This window comes from Nothoprocta perdicaria, unplaced genomic scaffold (genome assembly GCF_003342845.1).
Source record: "Nothoprocta perdicaria isolate Ctin4 unplaced genomic scaffold, notPer1 scaffold_39, whole genome shotgun sequence".
NCBI classification, from domain to species: domain Eukaryota; kingdom Metazoa; phylum Chordata; class Aves; order Tinamiformes; family Tinamidae; genus Nothoprocta; species Nothoprocta perdicaria.
The window spans coordinates 5,109,772-5,136,285 of NW_020455632.1; the positions used below are offsets into that span (position 1 = coordinate 5,109,772).

The following is a 26,514-nucleotide window of genomic DNA, read 5'->3' on the forward strand; positions in this document are numbered from 1 at the left end:
ATTATYATTATTATCATTAATTATTATTTTTCTCTGCAGTAGAGTGATTCTCTGTTCTGGGTGAGGCCCTCGGTGACCAGTCAGGAAAGGGGCTTTCAGAAATACGTTGCAATCCAAACTCTGGAAATGCAGGGTCCCTCCAGTGGAGTCAGCCTCTATTTTCCCGTACTCTGATCTCAATACTGTAAATACTTTCCTTCTGTCATGTGTGGTAGTCCCAGTAATTGTAATGTGTACAGGGATTTTTTGGGAGGCCCCTTAACGTGCATAACAACTACGCGTAATATTTTGTCGTAATCTTATGATGTCTTTTGTTACTGGATCTGTATTGTTCCTGTTTGTTCCCAACTCWTAGCTGCAGTTCTTGCTCCTAATTGCATATTCTCTCATTCTATTCTAATAAAGAGTTTGTTTGTTTGTTTAGTTAAATCACTGCTTTTGTCTTGCTGGATGATGATCAGATTCTCATTTCTATTGTGTTTCTGTCTGTTATGACAGTCTCCATTAACATGGTCTTACTTTGTTACAGTAAAGCTTCTGATACTAAATATGAGGTCTGATCCTTTAAAMAAAGCTCTGTTAAAATTTCGACTTACTATTGACTTACCATTAGTCTATTATTTAAAATATTTTAATTAATCTTTATCTTTGCTAGTATATTTGATACTTCCACATTTTTAATGACATACAGATAGGCCAGACCTGCTGCTTTTTCTCTTGTTTGAAGTGGTGGTGTCAGTCATAAGTGGTGCTGAAACTGAAACTTACTAATTCCTAATTCAGTTCAAGTTTTTGTGAGGAAAATGTTGGGGGCGTATTGGTACAATGGTTTGGGGAGTTACTGTTGCAGAGAATAACTTTGTCAAAAACATCAAGATGATATAAAGCTGAAAATGAATCTAGATTGGCTGATTTGTATAAATGTGTACTTGTGCTTTTTCACATTCCTCTTTGTGTCCTTAAGTGTGCTTTGTATGTGAAAGTTCAAATAGGCCCAATGGCTTTATCAAAAACCAAGTTACTCAAGAATTCTGGAGTGAAAACTTTTGCTGTTTCACTCCAATATAATGGAAGAGCAGTGTAGGTTTTTTATAACAGTAGAAATCATAAACCTTATCTTTAGTATTGACTTTAGTAATTATAGCATTTAAGTATTGCTATTTTATTTTATTTTATTTTATTTTATTTTATTATTTTTTATTCCTTTTAGAGAGAGTGGTTTCAGTTGCACTACCCGATTGAATGGATGCCTGTCTTCATGTTTGTTTGATGGGTGAATTCCAGGAGCCCAACAACTCTTTCCCAATCTGAGGAATTTAAACATTAGGACATCTTTATGTAGTGAACTGAAAGTAGTGTAACAGAAAGGTATGTAACTAAATGACAAAATACATCTGATCGTCTGTTTCTGTTTATCATGTTAAGCTGCACAACCTTACAGGGAAGCTTATATTTCTGTTTTAATGTTTAAYGGATATAACAGTAATTTATTTTGCAGTCTTCGCTCTTAAAAAAAAAATGCAAGAAGATCACATGGGGAGTTCATTACACTTCTGTCTTTGCTTTGAATTTATTCATTACATTTAGTAGAAAGAAATGTTATTTTTAATATATGTTAAAGAGTTAATGAGGGAAATATTAGATGCTCTTTTTTCATAACTCTACATCTAGAGTTGAAATTAACCACCATTTGCAATTTTATAACATATCTTAATATCTGTTGTGTCTGATAATGTATGCTTTTATCTACGTAGTATGATGTATGATAATATGAGCTTTCTCATCTTTTGTCTGCTGCAATCAGATTAGTTTGAAAAAGCACATTCAGCTGACAAAAGTGAAAGTGAACTGCTGSTCAGGCTCTTTCTCCAATTGGCCCAGACATACAGATCTAGGTGGGAACTGAGCTGTGGAACTGATCTCAYTTAAGAAAACAGAGAAATGCTATCTGTCTTTTATCAGTTTTCATTAGAATCAGTGTCTTGTCAGCTTATTTTGATGCATAAAGAAATGTAAGAATTGTTTGTGCTCAGGAGGATGAGACAGCAGAACAGCAGAGACAAGAGAGTGCCTCTTGGTTGCAATGCTAATTTAATATGTTTTTCATTACTGAAGCTCTAACTTGACAGTCTTTGTTTCTTTGTGATTCTTTAATATCTTAAAAACTTACTATAAATATATACCTTCCACTTGGTGTTATCTTCCACTAGACTGTGATGTGGTAGTTTGAGGTGGATTCAGCCAAGTTGAACTTCACATAAGCTATGGAATGCTTGCCATGTGTTAATAACTGTGCTACTGTCAAGGCACAGAGCCTTGTGAAGGAGCAAGTGACTGAACACTGGAACAGGTTACCCACAGAGGCTGCAACATCTTCATGTYTGGAGATGCTCAGAAGTTGTTTGGACATAGTCTTGGGCAACGTGCTCTAGGTGACCCTACTTGAGCACGATGACTGGACAAGATGATGTCTGGAGGTCCGTTGTGACCCCAGCCGTTCAGAAGGTCTGTTGCTTTTGCAGCTTAGGCTTTGACTTCAATGATAAACAAAAGAAAGTCTAGTAAATATTTAAGTCTAATATTACAACAGAAATAGAATCGTATTTAATTTTCCTAGTCACCAAAAATTTTGGTAGAGTAATGAAGTTGTCTTTCTTTTGCTATAATTTAAACTTTGACTTGGCTTCACTCTGATTTCAATTCTAAAAATTAAAGTGTTTCAGTTCATTGCAACATTTGCTATGGTCCTTAATATTTCTTTTGCAGTATTTATTAAATGTGCCTCTGTCTATAATATTTTTTTCCTTCAGTACTCATGGGTAAGAGAAAAGAAGAAAGTGTTTCACAGCCTGGGTCCCAAAAAAGACGGAGACAAGAATTCCTTTGTGAGCCAACTGATGAGTTTAATGAGGAAGAACATTCACAGCTATTGGCTGATAGTAATTTCTCTTCACCATCGGTAAGCCAGGAAAAGTTTACATTAGAACGATAGTCTTTGATTCCGGTTGATATGGAAGTACATGTTTTGCCTGTAAGATTTGATGAGAATATTACCAAAAGTGATATGTAGTAAAAAGTGATAACAGGTCTGTACTTTTGTAGGAGTCCGTTCTTGCCTTTGAAACAATGAAGTTTGTTTCTTTTGGATTGTATTTCTAATTATTCTATTTATTTATTCTATTTGGATTTTACAACAACAGTTTATAGAATTTTGATTTTTACAAATTGCATACTACTGAAGTTAATTTAATCAGAATAACTGATCAAATAAAGGAAAAAAAWTTGTTGATAGAAGTGTAACATATTTTACTTAGAGTTGTGGTAAAAGCAGAGACAATATGTGGAAAAGAATAACTAAAAGRAACACAAACTACTAGCTTGTGTTTGTGTAGGTAATGTCTTCAAGTGATTATACTTGATGAAACTATATTTTGATATAAATGAAACTTTAAAACAGAGGAATAATTTTTCTTCTGCTTTTTCTATAATAGTTGAATTTTAACATGATGATTAGAATTATTAAAAAAAAAAAAAGTTTTTGAGCATGAAAATACTTTGTTACATGTTGCAAGACACTATCTTGCTGTCTTGCACTAAGGCTGTTAGTCCTCACTTTTTCTCAAATAACAGACRCTGGTTTGTTTGTCCTTACTGAAACCATTGCTTTCCTAGAAAATGCTGCTTTTCTAAAGCTCTAGAGGCAGAATTCACTCTAGAGACAGTATTCTGTCARAATGATACCTCACTGGTTTTCAGTGGGCTATCTCTTCTACTTCTAGTTTCATTTCCTTCTTTCCTAGCCTATCCTAGAAATTGTCGCAAATAGATCAATAAATTAAGATCAACCTAAGAAGACATTTGTTTTTTGTTACTTTTGTAACAGTGTAGAATCTATAATAGTAAGTATATATTCTTACTAATGATAAGCCAGTTATGGGGGTGGAACAGAAAGTTACYATTGATGAGTGATCAGCCTTGGTGACTGTCTGTACATCTAAAATAAAAACTGTATTTAATGAAAATGCTCACAAGTACCAAATTTAATAGTCRATTCTTTAGTCTGTAGGGGAAGTTGGGATAATTGAAAGTATACAGCTGAAGAACTTTATGTGCCATTCGATGTTGGGGCCTTTTCAGTTTGGATCAAATCTCAATTTTGTGGTTGGAAACAACGGAAGTAAGTRTTAATTGCATCGTTTCTCTGTCAAAGAACACTACTGTTCATATCTTTCTTCAAAATGAATAGCTATCTCATCTCTGTATCTTTTAGGAATGAGGATTGATTCAGGTTTGTACTCAGTAAGCATAGGTCTATCTCAGTAGTTCYAAGCTGTTCAGAAAGTTAGGTCTTAGACTTGCAAAGCGGAGTATACATTTCTTCTTATAGCTAAATCATACATAGACTTATATTTTATTAAGCATAAAAGGTGAGAGCTTAAAATCTTTCAGACATGTATTTAAATGGTAATTTAGCTTTGATTTTTTTGTATAAATGTTTTTTATATAGTCTAGACAGGGAGGGGGGAAATCTTTCCTCCTGAATTAGAGTGTATTGTTAAGCTCAAATTGCTGAGGAGAAATAACAAAAGGTTGAATGCTTTTCTGTTTGTTTGCTTTTGGGAGTGGAAAAGSGGGTGGTAGGGGGGAAGACAAAGGGATGAACCTTGGAAACACCTGCTTTTCGTGGAACTGGTATCATTGCTACACTGTGCATCTGTCCAGTAAAGAAACAAATTAGAATTTAAGTGCTGAATATATAAACAACCACACATCTGAAAGTCTAAAGCATGAATGAACTGGATAAAAAGAGCTATAAGAATCTCTCTGAACAACTGCTACACTTCTCATTACAGGTGGGAAGAGTTCTGTATTAACTGCTCTTATTGTTGGCCTTGGTGGAAAAGCCACTACAACTAATAGAGGTTCATCTTTAAAAGTGTTCGTGAAAGACGGAGAGTCGTAAGTAAAAATTTCTCACTGTTAATCTTGACTGTGCTTTTCAGGTTAACTGATTAACTTGTTGTGTAATTCAGAATTCAACTCCATCTGATCTATAAGAATGCCTTGACCAGTAGAGATTCAATTACTCTGTTTAGGAATGCCTGTAGAAGGTAGGCAGCTGTTTCCTGAATAAACCAAAGGCTGGAGACAAACAAGAAGGAAGTAGATTATATAACCTAAAGATGAGCGTGGTCAGCTGGGTGCAGAAGGAAGGAGATCTGTCTTCTTCTTTCAAAACTATGTGCTTTGAAGCTAATGATCTGTCTGGAGCATAAAAGGAGGAATCAKCCCAAAGAATGACAGTTTGTCTGGTCAGATTTGGTGCTGGTTTAATTCGAACATCATCAGTGTATCTTGGTTTGACTTGCATTATGACTGACTTGTGACCTAAACAAGACAGAAAAATTTTGTGCAAAGCTGGAAYATCTGTTTTGGAATTAATATCAATTGTCTGAACGTTTTAGTTCTGCAGATATTTCAATAACTTTGCAAAACCAAGGCAGAGATGCGTTTAAACCTGAAGTTTATGGTGACTCTATTATTGTGAATCAACGCATTAATCTGGATGGAAGCAGAAGTTACAGACTGAAAAGCAAATCAGGCCAGTGATCCTTTAGTTTTTCTCTCAGTTTTAAAAGCTTTTAAAATGTTTTTATTGCTTTAATTGCCTTAATACTTGTTAAAAATGATTATTAAGATCAGCTTTTTTGTATTTACCTTAGATCATGATGTGTTAACATATTCCTAAGCAGTTGCATCAGGTTCTGCATGATGTAGGTCATACGGTATTTTGCTTTATATATATCTGTTTGTGTGATGAGGCTGAACATAGGTGCTAGCCTTTGAAATTTTGGTGAATTTGTGAATTTATCCGTCCTCTAGCAGACGAGGATGAATAGAGGTGAATAGTAGTTTTTACTTACTACTAATGGTGATTCTAACTAATAGTTAATTCTAAACAAATGTAAATACAATATGTAGAATGGTGTGAAAACAATGCTTAAAAACTAACTTTTACTTCTAAGAGGCACTAAGTTGAATAGAAGGCTAGAATTCTGTATTTTTTTTTTTTTACTTTGGACCTATATTTGTCTTTGTTTTTTGTACTATCAGGAACCTTAATTTCTTCAAAGAAAGAAGAACTAGTAGCAATACTGGATCATTTTAATATACAGGTAACAGTGATTAAATTCTGTGGCATTTAAGATAATATTACAGATCTTTAAATAAAAAATCAATACTGCATTTTATTAAGTGACAGAAGTTTGTCTTTCATATCAATTTTCATGACTGCACCCAATGGCAAAAGAAAATTTTAACTTAATTCAACTTCCTTAGTGCAGAATATGACCTTATCGCAGTACATAAATGTCATATATGACTCATAGCTCACAAATTATATATGTTAGTGAAAGTCTTAGGTTTTCCTCATCCTTGCTCTCTGGAAGTTTTGTTTACTGTTTAAATGATTCAGGAGAGATCAGGTAGTGCACATAAAGCTATGGAATCCTCAGTAATTCATCMTATCAAATAATATAAACTTCTGTTACTAAAAACTGAATTTGCTATTTTCTACAAATTTCCATGAGAATATATTCTACAATTAATTTACTGTAATACTATATATAGAAAGAAATTAAACAGCACTATACAAAATTCCTATCCTGGTGTTATTGAAAGTAAATGAACAAAGGACGCCCTTTCTTTCTATAAGTCAGTTATCCTCCTGAAAAGTTTTAGCTTGTCCTTTTGTGGTTTAAGCTCATACTTGATAGGACTTATAAAATAAATGGAATAGTTAATTTCTAGAGAAGGAGGTTTGCTCACTTTYGTGGATTAAATGAAAAACTTTTTTTGAACATTTTCCTTAAATGGAAAGCAAATATTTTACTTTTATAGGTCGATAATCCGGTGTCTGTTTTAACCCAAGAGATGAGTAAACACTTCTTACAATCTAAAAATGAAGGTGACAAGTACAAGGTAAGAAAAAAATCATTTGATGTTTTAGTTTGTAAAGATACAGTTTTAAAAACCAGTCTCTTTTAATTGTTAGATTTCATTTAAAACAACAACAACAACAAAAAGTCAAAATACTTGGTTTCACATTTTAGGAAAAAGCATTTGGAGAAAAAAAGTCTTTTTAGAAGTACCTCAATGGCTGTTAAAATCATGTAATGAGACTAAGGATTTGGGATTTTAAGTCCCTTTTCTCTAAAGAGGCTATTAAATTCTTGGGACATTAAGTTCATTCAAAGATACTCCTACAGTTATTGAATTTTGTATATCACTTAGTATGCATAGAGGTTTTTGGGTTTTATGTTGATATTAATTCTGGTTCATTTAGATAAGCTGCTGACATCTGTCTCTGCTCATTTTTAGTTTTTTATGAAAGCAACTCAGCTGGAACAAATGAAAGAAGATTATTCATATATTATGAAAACAAAAGAAAATACATGTCTTCAGATAGAGCAAGGAGTAGAGGTATGTTTTAATTTCAGTAAATACTGATTAGTGTAGGGATGAGCACTGAACGAATGCGTAGTTTTGTTTTGGTTGGATTTTCATGATATTGGGCTTCAAAAAAATAAGTCTTTCCAAGATCTTGTATTTTATCACAACTTTTATACATTCACGGTGGACCTTTTCTTGTCTTTTTTTGTTAGCGTCTACGAGAACTTAAACTTCATTATCGTGAAAAAAAAGAACGTTACAAAAGCATTGGATTTGTGAAAGAAATGCGAAATCATCTTGAAGATTTGAAACACAAGATGGCATGGGCAGTGGTAAGCTTGTTTCCTCATAACTAACCCTTTAATAATTTTCAGATCTGCCTTGGACCCTCTGATGTGTTCTCATAAATGCTTGTTCTTAGGTGAGCGAAATGGAAAGAGAAATACAACCAATCAAAGAAAGCATCAAAGTTGAGGAAGAACGTACAGAAAAGTTTGTTCAGAAGCTAGAAGAATGTCAGGTACATATGGTTTAAATAAATATATATAATTTTTATATACTCTTTACTCAATATAATATTTAAAACTGTGATTCTCTTTTTGCATGTAAGCTGTTAATACTGGCCTTTTCAGCTTTTTCACAAGCTGCTGCAACCTGAAAAATATTATAAATATTTTTACTTAAATTTTATAAACTTCTTTAGTCATTGAAGACTTAAAAGTAACTCTTGTGTTCTGCATTTCCTTGGAGTATAATATTAGGGTGTTTTGCTTCTTATTGTCCTGGAAGGAGGTGTGTCTGTGTGTGGTTATCTTGCTGATACTTCTGAGTCATATGATGGTGTTTTGTGTAGACAGTGTGTGGGATGGGGAGTGTTTCATATACTAGCGAGTTGACGTTTAAAGCATTTCTTAGCCTTTTATTGCTGAGASTACTTTGCAACACCTACTGTAATGTTAAAGCATTTTTCAGAAATCTACTACATAGGCTTCTTTTTATGTCATTGCCTGTAGAAAAGATCAGTATCTGAATTCAGAAAATTCTTGGAAATTTACTCTTCTGATGGCACTAAGCTTTCTGGATGCTGTAAGAGAGATTGATTTTGCTAAGCTTTCAGATTCACATAAAAAATCTGGATTTTGCAGAGAACAGTATCTTTCTTTGATTTATTTAGAATTCCCTTTCCAAAGGAAAGTACCAATTTCTAGCTAAAGGGTATGTGTGCATGCGTATAAATACAGAATTATTTGTGCAATTTTACTTCTTTGCAAAAACATGTCTATTAAAGCAACATTGTCCAGATACTGAGTTCTCATCAAAAGTGAGAGATGTCAGCAGAGAGAAGAAAACTATCATTCAAAATTATTTATAGCTTTAAAAAGTTGAAAAAAATTACATTATTACTACTTATAATTCATTATCTTTTAATAATAAAGGTGAAAGTAAACGAAGCAAAAGAAAAATACAAAGCGATACAAGACAAGTTGGAAAAGATAAGTGAAGAAGCACAAGCTCTACATCCTCAGTGTATTTCTTCAAAAGCTGATGTTCAGGCAGGGAGAAAAGCATTTAATGAAGCTGAGGTAACCAAAAGAACCTTTGAAGATTGTATTGATTTATTGCCTTAATCCTGTGTGTGTTCCCCTCCATATGCATTCTCTGCATCTGTGTCCAGGTTTTCTGAATGCATTATGCATTTTTATACAATTCCAAACAGATGCAGCTTTTTGCTCAAGYTGCAATTTGTATCTGTTTGGAGCTGTATATCTTATGTCTTTATCCTGGTGTTAAGGAATGAGCAGCTTGGGCTATTCACATTAATGAATCAAGAAATGGAAAAGGAGCAGTGATGCTGTTGATTTGAAAATGAAGTTGTTTTTCCTTAAATATAGGGAATTGATGTTTASATACAGATGAGTAATTATATTCTCAAAGTTATACTTATATCAGTTATTTTCTGAAATAATTCTTTTTTTCTGTTGATTAATATGTCCAATTTCCCTCATAGGCCCTTTATAATCGTTCCAGAACTGAGTTGAAACGTCTAGGAAGAGATGATGAACAGCTACGTAAACGAATTGAAGAACTGAAAAATAGGTAAGTACAGCTACAGTGATTCTTACGTATATTTATTTGGGTTATAAGTATGCAGGAAGAGAGTTCTTTTGATCAGTGAGAAAATTTGATGATGCTTGTGCAGTAATGGAAACTGCTTAATTTTTAGCAGAGTCTAATCGGATAATTAAATATTACTCACCCTGTTTCTTTGCCTGCCAAGGTCCTGACCACAGGACAGTGAGGGAATAGGACAGAGCTGGGAGGTGTGGGGAAAGCTTTTCTTTAATTTGGTGATAGGAAAGCTATGTGGGTTTATAAATAGGAAAGTGTGGTAGGGTACTGTAAGGTTTATGCTGCATAGATCTTGTAAATACACTAAATATTAGTGTTTTGCTAGTTATAAAGTTTTGAAGTTTTAAGGTTTTAATTTGTTAAATGTTTAAAATTTGTTAATGTTTAAAAGTTTTAATTTATAGGTCAGCAGTTCAATTTTAAAACATAAGTGTAATCTGTCCTAGTGCTAATCAGGTTTCAGAGCCTGAAAAGTTGGAAAGACAAAGGAAAATTGAACAATTAAAAGAGCATTTAAAGGCATTCCATGATCAAGAAATAATGATTAGTCAAGAATTAGATCAGTTTCAGCAGGCCATATACAAGTGCAAGGAAGAACAAGCTACACTGAGGTAGGTTCTACTTTTGAATATGTACTTTGAATATCTACTTTTTGAATACGCTTTCCATTGTGTTCCCTGAGATATTAGCCTTCAGCTTCTGTATGTTTGTTCTGTTCTTTTTTTCCCAGTGTATCTTTTGCTAAAACTATTGTCTTTGATGGAGTGTGACTGAATATAGAAACTTCTACAAAATAGTAAAGCTTGTTTCGTTAACTAATTTAAAGCCTGATATAAAGCCAGACTGTCAAATTTCATGTCCTCCTTTYTTTCCTGCCATCCGTCTTTTATCCTAGAGAAACTATCATTTAAAATAATGTCTTATTTAATACTCTAGTATGTTTGGATACAATGTCACAACATACATCACATGGAATAAGGAATTACATGCACTCAAGGATAACAGTTTTATCTACAGCTAAATTCAAATTTAGAAACTTAAAACTGCTTGCTTCATGTTGGCTTGTACCTGAACTTAAAGATCAAAGTGTTCTTATGCTTTAGTTTGGAATCCTGAATTTAAAGAATGGTTCCCGATGATGGTTGTGGTCATACTGTCGTTATTGTTTTTTTTTGGGAATAGCTGCTTTTTTGCACTTGATAATTAAAGTATGTTTGAACATCAAGTGTTTAAACTTATCAGAAACAATATAGTTTATTTTTGTGTTCTGTTGAAGACTGTCCTGGAAGACTTTGAAAGTGAAGTATGTAAATAGAATCAAATGCAATTTCCAATGGCATTACCTGAACAGTCTTCTATATTTCTATAGTTGTTATACATGTTGTTTACACAGTGATATCCATGTTACAAACTTAAAACATGTTAAGTTTCTTGATCTATAAAACACAATTCCTTTTGGAACATTCCATCTTGTTTGACTTTTAGGCTTAACTAGATTTTTCAGTGAGTGAATACTGYTAGTATTTTGTACCTTCTTATATTTTTGGAATCTTTCTTTTCCTCTCCTTTGGCATTCCTGTCTCTGTTGTTCTGCTCCCCTTTCTAGCTTTCATCACGATAAAGAAGCAAAATCTTGTAAAACTGTTGCAGAGTGGTTCTGTTTCTTCTTAATTTTCTTTGTCTTGTGTTTCCTGATGCTCCAAAATAGCATTGCTAGCAGTATGTAGAAGTATTGAGGAGCTCTTGGCAAACTGTCTTACTGGTTACTTCTAATTATCTATTTTAAGCTAGGGATCATAAGCTGTTAATACTGGACAAAAATTTCTCTTCTTTTAGGAAAGAAGAACATGATATGAAACAAGCACTAGATTCCAAGCTGAAACAGCTGAGAGAGCTGAAAGATAGTAAGACAAATACCTTGAAAAGATTTGGACCACATGTGCCAGCATTTCTTGAAGCACTTGAAACATCCTACAGGCAGGGACACTTTAAATACAAACCTATTGGACCTTTAGGTAAGAATGACTGCTGAAAAAAATTTTGGTATACTTCCTTATGGATTGTACTGCAGTGAACAGTGAACTTAAGTGACAGTTTCCCACCCCCCCCAATAAGGAGACGTTTTCGCCTGTATTTTCTGGACTAAAAGTTTTGCTTTGTTAAGTTGTCCGTTGCTTCTGTTCTTTTCATGTGAATTCAGATAACATCTGATCTTCCTCATCCTCGCAGCTGCTTATGCCAAGATACTTTAAGTAGTTACAATGGAAGACCTCTCCCCCCAGTTTTGATTTGATTTCATGACTCATTATGGTTCTTGTTTGCTTTCAACCCTCAGGCTTTCCTCTGTTTAGGAAGATAGTTTATGTGGTGGTTTGTGCAAAGAGAGGGTCTTGTCTAGAGTCATAGTAGAGCATTTTCTTGCTCTACTTGCTCTACACACACCCACCCACACATACACACACACAGAGCAGTGAAGCTGGGTTTGGACTTTAAGTGGAACAGTAAGTCCAAACTCAGTAGAAGACAAAGGCTCTAAGCTGATCACTCCTTATGTGAGCAGAAAGACTCTTATTCTTCCTGAGAAGGCTGAAGAGGAGCTGAGTATGGCTTCAAGGGAAGCAGCTGAACCTGTGCCACACAAGAATATCTGGAAGAAGCAAAGTCCTTGTAGTTAGTACTGTACAGGACAGAAGCACCTATTTGCGACCTGATCTCTTGCCCAGAAGTTTGCTGCCTATAGGGTGCTTGATCTTAGGTGTTATAGGAGGACAGCCAAATGAGGAGAGGTGCTGTCTTGCACCTTACGCAAACAAGGAAGGGCTTGTTAGAGATTTGAAGGTTGAGGCAGCCTTGACTGAGATCCTGATCCTGAGATAATGCAGTTTGAGATCCTTTGAGGAGGAAGCAGGGCTATATGTAGGATTGTAAACCTGGACTTCAGGAAAGTTTGACGATGATACCAAACTAGGAGGAGTAGCTGATAGCCCTGAGGGCTGTGCTGCCATCCAGAGGGACCTGGACAGACTGGACGACTGGGTGGTGAGAAATCTTATGAAGTTCAACAAGGGCAAGTGCAGGGTCCTGCACTTGGGGAGGAATAACCCTAGACACCAGTACAGATTAGGGGTTGACCTGCTAGAGAGCAGCCCCGCAGAGAGGGACCTGGACRTCATGGTGGATGACAAGATGACCCTGAGACAGCAGTGTGCCCTGGTGGCCAAGAAGGCCAACGGGATCCTGGGGTGCATTAAGAAGAGCGTCTCCAGCAGGTCGAGGGAGGTGATCATCCCCCTCTACTCAGCCCTGGTGAGGCCACATCTGGAGTACTGTGTCCAGTTCTGGGCTCCCCAGTACAAGAGGGATGTGGAGCTGCTGGAGAGAGTCCAGCGCAGGGCTACCAGGATGATCAGRGGCCTGGAACATCTGCCCTAKGAGCAAAGGCTGAGAGAGCTGGGTCTGTTCAGCCTGGAGAAGAGGAGGCTGAGGGGGGACCTGATCAGTGTCTATAAATACCTMAAGGGAGGCAGTGAGGAGGAGGGGGCGGCCTCTTTTCAGTGGTGGCCACTGATAGGACTAGAGGAAACGGCCACAAGCTGAGGCACCAAAAGTTCCACAGGAACTTGAGAAAACACTTTTTTACGGTGAGCGTGACAGAGCCCTGGAACAGGCTGCCCAGAGAGGTTGTGGAGTCTCCTTCTTTGGAGATCTTCAAAACCCGCTTGGATGCAGCCCTGTGCCACGTGCTCTAGGTGACCCTGTGTGTGCAGGGGAGTTGGACTAGATGGCCTCTGAGGTCCCTTCCAACCTTAAGCATTCTATGATTCTGTGATTCTAAAGCAGACTTTGGCCTCTTCAGACCTTTTTTGGGGAAGAATTCATAGGGACATGGAAGAGTGATCCAAGACAACTGGTTAATACTCAGTGGTCTTCAGGCTTGAGAACAGTACATCCCAATGAACAAGAAGTTGRACAAGGAGGATAGGAGACCTTTGTGGTTTAATAAGGAGTTTCTAGCAAAGCCAAGGCAATAAGAAAGTGCAGAGAAGGTGGAAGCAGGGAGCATTTGGGGCAYTATAGTGCTGATGTCAGTGCATGCACACCTGGTAGGTAAAGACCCATGGGGGGTTAAATCTGGCAAGAGATGTCAAGATCAACAAAAAGGACAAATGCTTCAGTAACAGAAGGAATAGTAGGGAGAATATGGGATATGCTACTTTTGGGGTCAGAGGCCCTGATAGTGAATGGCACAGTGAAGGCAACATACTGAATGCTGGCTTTGCCTTAGTTTTTATTAGTAAGTCTAGCTGTTAGAATCCCAGACCCTGGAGACCAAGGAGAAAGTTTGGAAAAAGGGAGATCTTCTTTTGGTGGAAAAGGGTTGGGTTAGAGATTGTGTAAGGAAACTTGACATCCACAAATTCATGGGCTCTGATGAGATGTACCCACCAATGCTGAGAGCTGGCAGATGTTTTTTTCCGCCCACGCTCAATCATCATAACAAACAGGAGAAGTGCCTTAAAAATGGAAGAAACCTAATGTCACTCTGGTCTTCAGAAAGGAGGATGCAGAGAGCTACAGACCACTCGGCCTCCTATCAATCCCTGGAAAAGTGATAAAACAGCTCATCTTGGCTGCCAAGCATGTGAAACATAAGAAGGTGATAGGACTAGTCAGCATGGATTCACCAAGGCCAATCTGATARGACTGAATAATTATCAATCACAAAATAATTTCTTGTCCATGACTGGCTGGATAGATGAGGGGAGAACAGAGGATGTTTTCTACTTCAATTCCAATGAGTTTTTTGACATTTCCCTTAACATACTTATAGACAAYCTCAGGAACTGTGAGGTAGATTAGCAGACAGTGAGGTAAGCAAAGCTCGGAGGGTTAGAGGCCTGAAAGGCCAGTATTCCCCAGGGTCAGTACTGGCTCTATTCACTAGTGACCTGYGTGAAGATACAGAGTGAACCCTAAGCAGTTGTGCTGATGATGCCAAACTGYAAGGAGTGACYGACACCCCAGAGGGCTCTGCTGCTCTGAAGATGGACCTGGACAGGCTGGGGATATGGGCATAGAGGAATCTTGTGAAGCCCAACAAAAGGAAGTGCAAAGCTCTTTGCCTTGGAAGAAATAGCCCAGTGCAGACTGGGAGCTGACCTGCTGGAAAGCAGCTCTGTGGAGAAASATATGGGAGTTACTGGTGGTTGAGAAGTTAACTCTAATCCAACAACGTGCCCTTGTGGCCAGGAAGGCCAAGGGTATCCTAGGTTGCATTAGGAAGATCATTGCCAGCAGACTGAGAGAAGTGCTGCTCCTCAGCCCCGGTGAGGCAACATCGGGAGTGCTGGGTCCAGTTCTGGGCTCCCCAGTTTAGAAGAGACGTGGAACTTCTAGAGAGGGTCCAGTGTAGAGTGACAAAGATGTCTGAGGGACTGTAACATCTATTGTGTAAGGAAAGACTAAGTGAACTGGGCCTGTTTTCCTTGGAGAAGAGAAGGTTGAGTGTGGATCTAGTTTTCCCTCTCCTTTCATCCTTAAAGCGTTAAATTGTTAAATAAGCAAACTTTGTTTTGATATGCAGCTGCTGGGCTGCCATGAAATTGCAGCCTCAGTGGAGTTAGTATTGACCTCAAAAAAGACATTGAAGTGTAAGTGAAATATACTAAGTCTGGGTAAGTATAGGTTCTTTTATAGGAAAAATGAATTATATGTCTGTATTATCAGGGCATCTTATCTGTTGTGAGGTTGTTGTGTCCCTCACCTTGCTGATTTTATTTTGTTTCCCTCCCTTTCTTACAAAGGACTACTTAAGAATTATTTTTAATAGATACAATGACTATTGAACTTATATTATGGAACATAGCTCCTTAAGCTTTGTCTTTTATGTTTATTTAGGTGCTTTCATTCATCTGAAAGATGCTGAACTGACTTTGGCTGTTGAATCTTGTTTAAAGGGCCTAGTTCAGGCATTTTGCTGTGATAATCATAGCGATGAAAGAAATCTTCAGATGCTGATGTCAAAGTATTACCCACCTGGGTTTCGACCTCAAATAATTGTAAATAAATTTCAGAATAAAGTTTATGATGTTAGACACAGGTAAGCTGCATCTTGAATTTTATCATTTAGACACAGTGGTTCAAATTATTATTTTTGGAAGCAAATACTTATTATTTTAAAGAATCTCATGTGACCTTTATATTCATAAAGGCTGTTTCTTTTCCTTCTTTTTTTCAGAGGAGTTCATCATCCAGAATTCCCATCGGTTCTCACAGCTTTGGAAATAGATGATGCAGTGGTTGCCAATTGTTTGATTGATATGAGGGGTATAGAAAGGGTCCTGCTGATTAAAGTAAGACTCCCCACTCCCTACTGGCCTTTAAAGAAAGACATTAAAGACATTGGCTTTTTTTTTTTTTAATCAGGCATATTAAGTCTTTGATTCTTCGATAGTATCCATGATTACTAAAAGAAGTAGCTAAGGATTTTGCCCTCAGAGAATCACAATTACAGACACTGTGGTGAGCCATGCTGTCTCAGTAAGCCCTCCTGGTAGCAGTATTATAATGCAGCACACAGACACGTGTTCCTACTTGAGTGCTCTCCTTAAGGCCTTTAGGTTCAGTAAACTGTGTGTGTCCTATTCCTTACACTGTTTTCTGTCACAGTTAGGGCACGTTAAAATGTCAAACGGTAGTGGATTTGAGATTTAAAAACCAACAAGTTTAGAGCTTTATCCTGCTTCAGTTATTTCAATTTGTATACTTGCTTCTTCCCTACAGCAATGCGTTTGCTAGGTCTTGACTTAGCTCCTTAGCAGGAGATTGCTACARTTCTAGGGTGGTCTCATGGAAAACTGTTCACTTTTATTGCACAGATACTTTGCAGTTACCTATTTTAAGCCTTACTGTTCTAGGTTCCTGAGTGTTCCCCCACATTTGTCTCTGTGGAACTCCATTTCCAGGATTTTCTCCATACCCCAGATTTTCACTCTTTTAGTTTCCGAAGATTCTAGTTTGCTAGTCTAAATTGCTTATGTATTGAGTACAACATGTGAGCAGCCTCCAGTTTGGTGGTTCTGTCTCTTATTTCTCATATTTCTTTAGTCTTTTGTGGATTTGGGATGTTCCTCACTTTTTTAGATTATTATTTCAAGTATTACCAAAATTTAAAACCAGCCAGTATCAGTTGCAGCTAAAAAATAGCTAGCTTGTACTTGAGATTTCAAAAGTTCAGTTTTGGATGTTGACCCACTCCTATTTTCATAAAATTATCTACCTCTTGTCAGTAGTTTTCAGTTATCAAAACAATCAAAGCCACTTTGGACACTACAGTATTAAATCAGTTTCGATGAGAGAATATAAAGAAACACTTTTGAGTGTGCAGTCTGCTAAAACCAAGAATACCAATAGTCAACTATTAAAAAGCATTTTAATGAGGTGATTAGAAACAAGTATTAAGCTAAGCTTTCATACAGTTTTAATAACATTTTTGATCACCATAAGATCCACATTAATGAACTGTTTTCTATCAACATGATAAAATTATATATCTCAATTGACTTTAGATTTTTGTTTTTTCCTATTACTACTGAAGATATTAGATCCAGCAAACATGACTGGATGAACTGTTCAAAAATAAAGATAGGAGGTCTCTAAATTTCAGTTAAAGAAACCAAGAAATTCTGCAAACAGCAGAAGTAACAGTGCTTGATTTCTTGTGGTTTATCTTTTCCTCCAAAACTGTTTGCTCTAGTTTGTGCTCTGACATTCCTAGTAGAAGAGAGAACTTGTGCTTTGTCTAGTCCAGAACCTAATCAACTGTTTAGAAMATATTGCTGCATGACACATATGACAGCTAGGTTCTCTTTGCTTTTCTCATAATAGCAATGCTAGTTTTGATCTTATTCCCTGTTGCAGTTTAATTTATTATCTCTAAGTTAGCTCTAGTTATATTTAGGTATTTATAGTATTATATATTGTGCATGTAAATTCATGCTACTATGTATAGTTTTCTAATAACTGATTTTCATAACACTCTCAATTATCTCTGAGACTTACCAGAATGACTTGAACCATATCTGAATAAAAAAAAATTGAACAAGTGTTGTGTGGAAGAAGTGAGATTTCTGAGTGGATGACATGATTGCACAAAGATTAATTTCCTCAGACACTGATACTTATGACCCCTTATTCCAGTCCTCAGTGTTTTTTAGAAGCAAATTTCCCCAAACTTTAGTTGAATGTTATTTGATTAAAATCTCTAAAAGAAAAATGACCTATTTCCTGTATGTGTATTCCATGTGACAAGTTATGGAAGACTTAAGCAGACTATAAAACATAGTTTAAATAATCCTATAACAGAATAAAATAAAACTGCAACCGAACAGTTTTTTAATTTGTTTATTTTAGAAAGTAAATGTGAGAACTTGGGATAGTTTTTAATTGGAATATTTAATGCTATATTTTGTAATAGATATGATAAGGTCATTATATTTTTCAGAGTAGCTGTATAGCTCGTAAAGTAATGCAGAGTAGCGAGCCCCCCAAAAACTGCAGAGAAGCGTTCACTGCCGAAGGAGACCAGGTATTTGATAGGCGATATTACTCATCTGACTACCTCCGACCCAAGTACCTGAGCAAAGATGTGGAAGCGGAAATAAGGTTAGTATTTCTAATGCTATATTCGTAAAAAGTGTGGCTTTTTTTTTTTTTTTTTTGATAGTAGAGTTGAATTATGTCTACTTGAATATATGTGAATGAGAAACACTCACACAGCCTGTATTCTCATTCKTTGATAGGACTTCTATTTGCCTTTCTTTTCTTTAAAGTTTCCTGATATACTCCATACTCCAGAAAGTATGTCTGTTTTACACCTACCAAGAGTGCCAGTTTGCTTCCTACCAATGGAATTAAATCTGTTTCTTTAAAAATCTGTCACTTGAACAGTGGTACTGTGATTTCCTGCACACAAAGTGTATTTATTCAAACTAAGGCACTACTTGGGCACTAATGGTAGCTGTCATTTTGGTTGACTTTAAAAATGTTATTTTAAAATGTATTGCAAAGAAACTTCTCCAAGCACTTTCCAAGCAAATCAGTGCCACTAGAAAACTTTTTATTTTGAACTCCAGCTTCTGTTAGTATTTTTCTTCCCATATTACTAGCTGATAGCATAGACTGCGTGTTAAAACCTTACTTTTGTGAACTTGAAAGCTTTAAATGTAATGTAGTTGTGCTTTGTTTATGTCAGTATGTAAAGGCTTCAGCGGAAGCTTACTTTGATAACTTGCAAAGTGTTACAGTAACTTCATTATTAGTATTAGAATGGGAGAATGATGTGTGCAGGACTGTTTTTTGCAAGTATTTAAATAGTGCAATATCTGGCCTGTTTGCTAAATTGCTAGCAAAGTTATGGACAGTTAGAATTTTATGAATGCTTTACCCACTAAGAACTGATCAGAGTCCATCAAACAACTGTCTGCTGGTCCTTTTGTAACCTCTAGTTTTGTCATGTTTCTTTTTTTTAATTTCTTTGTGTCTTTATGTGTATGTACATGTATATGATTACATATATGATTTTTTTTAAAGTCACTTGGAAAAATTAATTGAAAACAAAAAGGCACAACTGGCAACATCTCAGCAACGACTGCGTTCTATTGACAGTGAGATTAGGCAGAACGAAGGTCATCTCTCTAGTCACCGACGACACCAAAAAGAATTACAGGTAAAATGGATACATGGTTAATTTACAGAAGCTGCTTAGTACGTCCATATTTCATTGGACTTTTGAGATGCATTCTGAGCGAATGACAGTTTATGATAGCTTAGATATATCATAACGTAAAACATACATCATATGTTTTATATCTATCTAAAATATACCATATCATAATAGTTTAGAGTGAGGAGGTTTTTATGTGCAAGTTTTGTTATTTCTTTGTTTTTTCTCAGAATGCAACCCTCCTTGTGCTAAGTTTTGCAAGTTAAGTCTCCACATCATCTTGTGCCACACTGCAGTATTTGATATATATATATATATATATATATGGGGTTTTTTTCCAGCCTTTCTTTTTCCTCCATCTGTTCCTTTCTATTACTAAATACTCTTGCTAAATAATTCCCCTTTAAGTTCTGCTCAGGTGAATTTCTTCATAAACCGTTTTACAACTGCTTAGTCTTTGTATGATTTCTAATAACAGTAAATAGGAGATATATTGATGGTAGTTAACATTTCTGTTGTGCCATATAAGATAAACTAAATAAGATTATACCTGATGAACTGTAATTTAGGACTAGCAAGCTAGAATACTGTTAAACTGCTGGAGAGGAGTTGAAGGAAAAAATAAGACTGTTTAATTAAATAGAAATGCAACAATACTTTAATCATTAAGGTTTGTGTTGCTTTCAGAACCAATTTTGTTTTTACTGTAAAGGACTCCACAATTAAATGTTTTGGGGGAAGGATGGAACAAAACCTTTTATGCAGGCCATAATGCAATTAAAAAGCCAAACATGTTTACCTCAATGAAGAACTGATAACCTTTCTTTGTAGATGAACTTAAAAATATTTTTCTTTTCAGATAAAAATAAGAACAACAAGTGCAGAAATTTCAGATCTTGAGAATACAGAGGAACACCAGTCAGTGGACATCCGTACATTAGTAAGAWTGTTTTACCAAATTATTATAAGAATCTGAAATCATCTATTCTCATGCTGGTAGTATTTTTGAATAGGAAATATGGAAATGCTGTATGGGCAGTAACAACTGGGATACAAGTTATATAAATAGCAAAAAGTATTATATTTTAATCAAATGTCTGCTGTTACGGTAATAGCGGGGTGGTTCCCCCCCCACCATGTACCTCATTAACTTCCCACACCAACTCTGCCATTATCTAATCTGGGAACAGTAAGATTATAAAATTACCTAGAATTCTCTGTTTTTTTTGTTTGTTCTCTGATTTTTGATGTTGACACAACCTCACAGGCTCAGTATTTCATCTTTCTCTTTTTGAAACCAGTTATTTCAAGTTAAACTGTGTAAACAGATTCAAAAAGCTCTTCAAGGATTTCTTGTTCCAAATAATCTACCTCTTTTGGTTTAGAGTAATGCATGTTCTCTTTGTCCATTTAGTGGAATTGAAAATATTCTACTGACCTTTTTATTGGAGAATATCTTGTTGTTTTCTGCAGCTCCAAGAAGTAATTGGCCACATGCTTCTTCAACAGAAAAGCTTCTACTCTTGGTAGCTGATAATGGTCTTGTGAAGCTGTTTGATTTATATATTTACCTTTCCTTATTCCTATCTTGAATCTTTCTCAATTTTCTGCACTTTCTCACCAATACTCTGTACTATTTGTTGTTCTTCMCCATTTTTCCTTGCTACTTTGATTTCATTGTCTTTCCTAGGCTGTGAAAAAGTATCTTATYAATATAAGTTTCCACTGCTGTCTTCTCCCTGTCTCGCTTAGGAGTGGTGTTCTTGCCTATCAAACAGAGATGACCACAATATATTCAGTATAAAGAGAATATAGGAAAAGTATATGTTTTCACAGATCCAAAGCTTACCTTTTTCATTGCTTAGAAAATCACTATAATAAAACATTGTAATAGCTAAATCCAAGCAAATCCTACTGATGTCTTTCATCACATCTCCAAAATTAAATTCAATTAATTTTCAGGCAGATAATTAGGAAATTACCTTTTTRCTCTGCAATTTGATTTAGTGGTTTCCAACAGGCTCTGTCAAACTGTCCTCCTTGGACTTTATGAATAATTATATTGAATTATTTGTGTTTTAATAAGAGAATTTGCTATAATGTGTGTAATAGATTATTATTGGAAGTGATACTAAGAGTTTGTGCACAATGATATGCAGATGTTTCGTTATCAATTTAATATSTTTTGACAGGAAGATGAGGCTGAAGAAAACAGGAACAGGATGGAATCTGTAAAGCAGGAAATGGTGCAACAAAGTAAAGATATGGAAAATCGGAGAAATATTCTACAGGAAGCTGAAAAAAGATTTGAAGAAATGAAGGAAAAAATTCACCAAGTAGAAGAAATTGCCGGTCCAGTTAAGGTAGCTATGAATTTATCTAGTGGTTGTTTTTCTTTTTTCTTTTTTTTTTTTTTTTTCCCCCTTGCTTTGTGTAGTCAGAGAGATGGTGTTAGAAGAAGGCAGGAGAAAAGTCTGATCCTTCCTGATGCATTTAAGGCCTATGTATGAAAAAGGAAATAAGCCAATCTGTCCAGGGCACATCAGKAAGCAAAACTGGAAATACTTGGAATTTGATTGTAACAGCTGCTACTGTTAGGTTGAAAGTGAGTTTAGTTTCTTCTTAAGTGTTGTGAATTGGAAAAGGATTTTTTCTTTTCCATCTGATAAGGCCTTACTAAAAATATTTTTAAAGTGGCCATTTTCAAAATGGCATATGAAGTTTTATATATATATATTTATTTATTTGGGATTATATATTCTGTCTAGCGCTCTTTCTCTCTAGCTCTTTGTCTTTATCTAGGTTATGTATATGTAAATTTAAACTGTAGATTGATAAGTAGTCAGTCTGGTTAAACATAAAAGCAAATAGAGGAAGGAAACAGGTAAGGAAAATAACTGGTAAATGTATCATAATAGTACTAAAGATGTTTTCTTTCTTTATGAAATTCTWTTTAAATAGAATAGTTGTATTCAGGCTTTTAGAACTAGGCGATTGCTAGATAGTAAGGGGACTAGCCAGGATAAAAGGTGACTTTTAAATTCCTGAAATGGTGTTTTAGATTAGATGTTCTTCTGCACAGTTTTTTTAATAAGCTGTTCATGCGTATGTGGCTTAAAGGTGGGATTAGAGACTGATGAGAGCATCTATTGTTGGCAATAGTTGTGTGTTTGTTTTGTTTGTTTTATTATATAGACTATAGTAACTTTTATAGTTATTATAGGAACTCTGTTTTCTCATAGAAATAATATATAGAGACTGCAAAATAGTGTAAAAAATACATGTAGTTTTCAGAGTTTTACAAGAAATACTCTCTTTTTTTGAAGATTAAAATATAGTACTCCAACATATGATATGCAATTTTAGGAAGCAGTATAAACATGTAATGTGTTACTGTTAGGAACAGGCAAGACTTTTTGCGCCATTGCTGTTTAAAGCACTGGACTCTAGAAGGAATACTCATGCTGAACACAGACATGATGGTATTAAAACCAGCAATAAATACCTTTAGAATCTACTGCAAACACTCCATGCTTTTTTAAATATTCCAAACAGGATGAATTAAACCAAGCTGACTGCGAAGTAGAAAACAGCAAACGTCGTTTCCAGCACTATGAAGAAAAACAGAAGGAACATTTGGCTTGCATAAAAAGACGTAAAGAATTACTAGCTAACAAAGAAAAAGAATTGGAGGTATATGCTCTTGTTTGCTTCTTTCTTTGGCAGTTGAAATCAGATGATCTGAACCCTTTTGGTATTTAATTGAGTTTGGTTGTTCTGTTGAATGACATACAGACCATAGTAATACTCAGACCATTCATCAATAAATCAATAGTGACTTTGTAAATGCATCAGGACTTTTTATTGTCAGGCATATCACCTTTTAGTCTTTACAAATAACTCACTATTCAGGGTTATCTAGGTAGGACTTCTGGATTTACATGGTGTGAAGATTAGTATGACTTAACCTAAACATACAATTTTTATGATTAAATGACATAAATCTAACACTACTTTGGATTTTAGATGGTAAAGTCCTTTTTCTTCTTTTATGAAGATCTCATACCTTGATCTTTCAGAGATTTATCTAATCAAGCTTTATTAATWAACTTTGAAGTAAAGTTCAGAGACTTAGAATCACAGAATCATAGAATGCTTAAAGTTGGAAGGGACCTCAGAGGTCATCTAGTCCAGATGAGATCTCCAAAGAAGGAGACTCCACAASCTCTCTGGGCAGCCTGTTCCAGGGCTCTGTCACCCTCACWGTCAARAAGTGTTTYCTTAAGTTCCTGTGGAACTTTTGGTGCCTCAGCTTGTGGCCGTTTCCTCTGGTCCTATCACTGTCCACCACTGAAAAGAGGCCGCCCYCTCCTCCTCCTCACTGCCTCCCTTGAGGTATTTATAGACACTGATCAGGTCCCCCCTCAGCCTCCTCTTCTCCAGGCTGAACAGGCCCAGCTCCCTCAGCCTTTGCTCCTAGGGCAGATGTTCCAGGCCCCTGATCATCCTGGTAGCCCTGCGCTGGACTCTCTCCAGCAGCTCCACATCCCTCTTGTACTGGGGAGCCCAGAACTGGACACACTTGCCCAGGAGGGTGCTGTGATGGACAGTGTCAAAAGCCTTGACTTTAGAGAGACTTAAGTGCTATTGATACATGGTGAATTTTGTTCCTCATTTATCTACATTTGATAAATAAGTGTGAATAGTAGTAATCACTGAAATAAACTATATGCAGTTAGAAATAGGTAATTAAAAAAAAAAAAAAAAAAAAAAGTACCAGTAGTTTTGCTGTAAGGAATGATCTACAAAGGACAGCAAAGAAATTGTTCTAGTTTGGAGAACTTGTTTTTTGAATAGCCAAAAAAAAAAAAAAACCCATAGCTTTGAAATTATAATAATTTAGTGGATTTCACACTTCAGGAAAAAATTGCACAAGCAAAGCAAATATACGCAGAGCGCCTTGAAGTCAGCAGAACTGTGAAGAGTCTTGATGCAGAAATGAATCGCTTGCGAGAGAGGATAAACTCAGAAAAAGATCGTCATGGAAACAGAGAAGAAATTATTCAGTGAGTAATTTTTAATTTATGCATAGTTCAGGTATGATAAGTATTCAAAGAATAGTTTTCTTGGCTCATAATGATATGATTTTTAGTATTTCAACTATATGTGACACTGTAGAAACGTGCTGTTAGGCTTATTCAAACAATGTTAAGCAGGCTGGTGGGTGTTGAAGTACCTTCTAATGATTTTCAGATGGTCCCTACACTGGTGTTATCAGTTATCAACTGCTCTTCATTTTTAGAGGCATCCTAGTGATAACCAGGTAGTGTGACTGGACCCCAGGTGGATCCATCGAGCATTCTGGGATCCACTGGGCACTAGGTGCACTTCTAGTCTGAAGAAATGGATACAGAAGTTAAGCAGTTAGTTGAATCTTTGATTGCAAAGTGTTTTAAGAAGTCAATCCTTAGTCACTTTTCTCAAACATAAGCAGCTTAATTCTTAGTTCTCTTTGGTGTCAATTTCCTTTTATATAAAGGAAAAGTAGAAGTAAAATTTAATTATTTGACCCCGTTTCATTTGTAACCAGTGGTTAACCTTACTTGTCAAAACGCTTCTAGCTTCAAAATAAAACTTTTTTTTAAGTGAAGGTTTTTGGCTATCAGAACGGTTTTCAGTAGTTAAAACAATTGCTTGGTTTTTATGTATGTTGATAATAGACTTTCTGTTGACAAAACAGGCAATTTTATGATGCAAAGGAAAAATTTGAAGATGCTAACAGTAAAGTAAAGAATTTAAAGAAATTTATTAAGCTGTTGGAAGAAATAATGACACAAAGATTTAAAATATATTGGCAGTTCTTAAGGTGAGTCAATTCTACTGTACCTTCAGTTGTCAGATAACACATAGAAATTAGTGTTTTCTACAGAATATAAAAATACAGTTGTTTCCAGGAAGTCTTGTGAGCAATATCAGCAAATTAAACTGTTAGGTTTCTATACTTTGTGCTAAGTTCAATTCATACAAYATGAACATACTGAATAGAAGCATATTATTTTGCCTTTTCTAAAACAAACAAACTGATTTCTGATAATGAAAGGTGTACTAGAATCTTCAGTAGAAGCAATATAGAAAACTCATCACTAAAGTCTGACAGTTCTTAAAGTCTTTAGGAGAGCTTCATAAAATAAGATCTGTCCTACACATGTTGTAATTATAAGTAATTAAATCATTGGATTTKGGCAACTCTTTAGGTTTACTTGCAGAAGTGTCAGGTTCTTTTTGACTTCTAGTCCCGATCTCACTTTTCCCTTGCTTTGCTGTCTAACCTTATCTTGCTTCCAGATCCCCTCCTATAATGGCTGTTGGTTCAGCACAGCCTGAACTGACAGTTGCAAAAATAATGTGATCAGTTGAAGCTCCAGGCTTCCACACTAGGAAGGTCTAAACTATCCTGTTCTAATTGAAGACAGTTCTGTTCATGTTTCAATACTTGGTTTGGACAGCAAAATGTCGCCAAGATACTAATGCTGAAATAATCTGGATGTCTGTTGATGTTCGATTCTAACCACAGTATCTTCATATAATTTCTTGGTGGACCAGACATTACTTTCCTTTCCCCTATGATTAAAAATTAAGATCTTTATTCAGATTCTGCCATTTGGCAGCTTCCCCTTATGAAATTTCTCCTTTAACAGGAGTAGACCCCTTCTTCCTTCTTGTGTCTTATRTCTATGAATAAAGATGACTTTTGGTAGCCTTTTTTTAAAAGACAAGCAAGCTACCCTGTAGTATTTCATAAAGGTGAGATCATTCCCTGGCCTCATGTCAGGTTCTTCTCAGAGGCCTAAAGGTGCATTTGTTCCGAGCATTGAATTCTTAAACGTTGAGAAATGAAGATATGATTCTTGTAACAATAAACCTTTCTGCAAAGGTCTTTGGATGTAATCCAGATGTTGTATTTTACAAGTTATGAAATGATTCTTCACACGATTCTGGGATCTCACCTGCATGTTTGAGAAGTGTCTGAGCTGGTTCTCACTTGAAATACTCAAATTCTTGTTACTGGTTGGTGGTAGCCTTATTTTTCCTCTTAAATTTTCAAAAGTTAGGAATCTGCTTCAAGTTAAATATCTTTACGGAAGCTCGGGGATAGTGGACTAGACGAGTGCACGGTGCGGTGGATCGAGGGCTGGCTGGATGGCAGA

The 26,514-nt window shown here is 35.8% G+C and overlaps 1 protein-coding gene across 4 annotated transcripts in view; it reads left to right on the top strand.

The window, feature by feature from the left end:
* Positions 1 to 1,230: 1,230 nt before the first annotated feature.
* SMC6 (structural maintenance of chromosomes 6) overlaps positions 1,231 to 26,514 on the top strand; it is a 32,747-nt gene continuing 7,463 nt past the window's right edge. For 3 of the 4 annotated variants that reach the window (XM_026044872.1, XM_026044869.1, XM_026044873.1), the window contains exons 1-23: positions 1,231 to 1,368; positions 2,811 to 2,959; positions 4,060 to 4,177; positions 4,854 to 4,959; positions 5,466 to 5,602; positions 6,115 to 6,176; positions 6,901 to 6,981; positions 7,381 to 7,482; positions 7,665 to 7,784; positions 7,874 to 7,972; positions 8,889 to 9,035; positions 9,461 to 9,549; positions 10,029 to 10,193; positions 11,419 to 11,597; positions 15,481 to 15,682; positions 15,821 to 15,935; positions 18,086 to 18,246; positions 19,174 to 19,309; positions 20,166 to 20,246; positions 21,499 to 21,669; positions 22,862 to 22,999; positions 24,227 to 24,372; positions 25,047 to 25,172. In XM_026044872.1, coding sequence (XP_025900657.1) covers positions 2,816 to 2,959; positions 4,060 to 4,177; positions 4,854 to 4,959; positions 5,466 to 5,602; positions 6,115 to 6,176; positions 6,901 to 6,981; positions 7,381 to 7,482; positions 7,665 to 7,784; positions 7,874 to 7,972; positions 8,889 to 9,035; positions 9,461 to 9,549; positions 10,029 to 10,193; positions 11,419 to 11,597; positions 15,481 to 15,682; positions 15,821 to 15,935; positions 18,086 to 18,246; positions 19,174 to 19,309; positions 20,166 to 20,246; positions 21,499 to 21,669; positions 22,862 to 22,999; positions 24,227 to 24,372; positions 25,047 to 25,172 — 2,825 coding nt within the window. In that variant the 5' untranslated portion in view covers positions 1,231 to 1,368; positions 2,811 to 2,815. Of the gene's footprint in view, positions 1,369 to 2,435; positions 2,506 to 2,810; positions 2,960 to 4,059; positions 4,178 to 4,853; positions 4,960 to 5,465; positions 5,603 to 6,114; positions 6,177 to 6,900; positions 6,982 to 7,380; positions 7,483 to 7,664; positions 7,785 to 7,873; positions 7,973 to 8,888; positions 9,036 to 9,460; positions 9,550 to 10,028; positions 10,194 to 11,418; positions 11,598 to 15,480; positions 15,683 to 15,820; positions 15,936 to 18,085; positions 18,247 to 19,173; positions 19,310 to 20,165; positions 20,247 to 21,498; positions 21,670 to 22,861; positions 23,000 to 24,226; positions 24,373 to 25,046; positions 25,173 to 26,514 lie in introns of those variants that run through there. The other variant, XM_026044870.1, reaches the window with a different exon arrangement.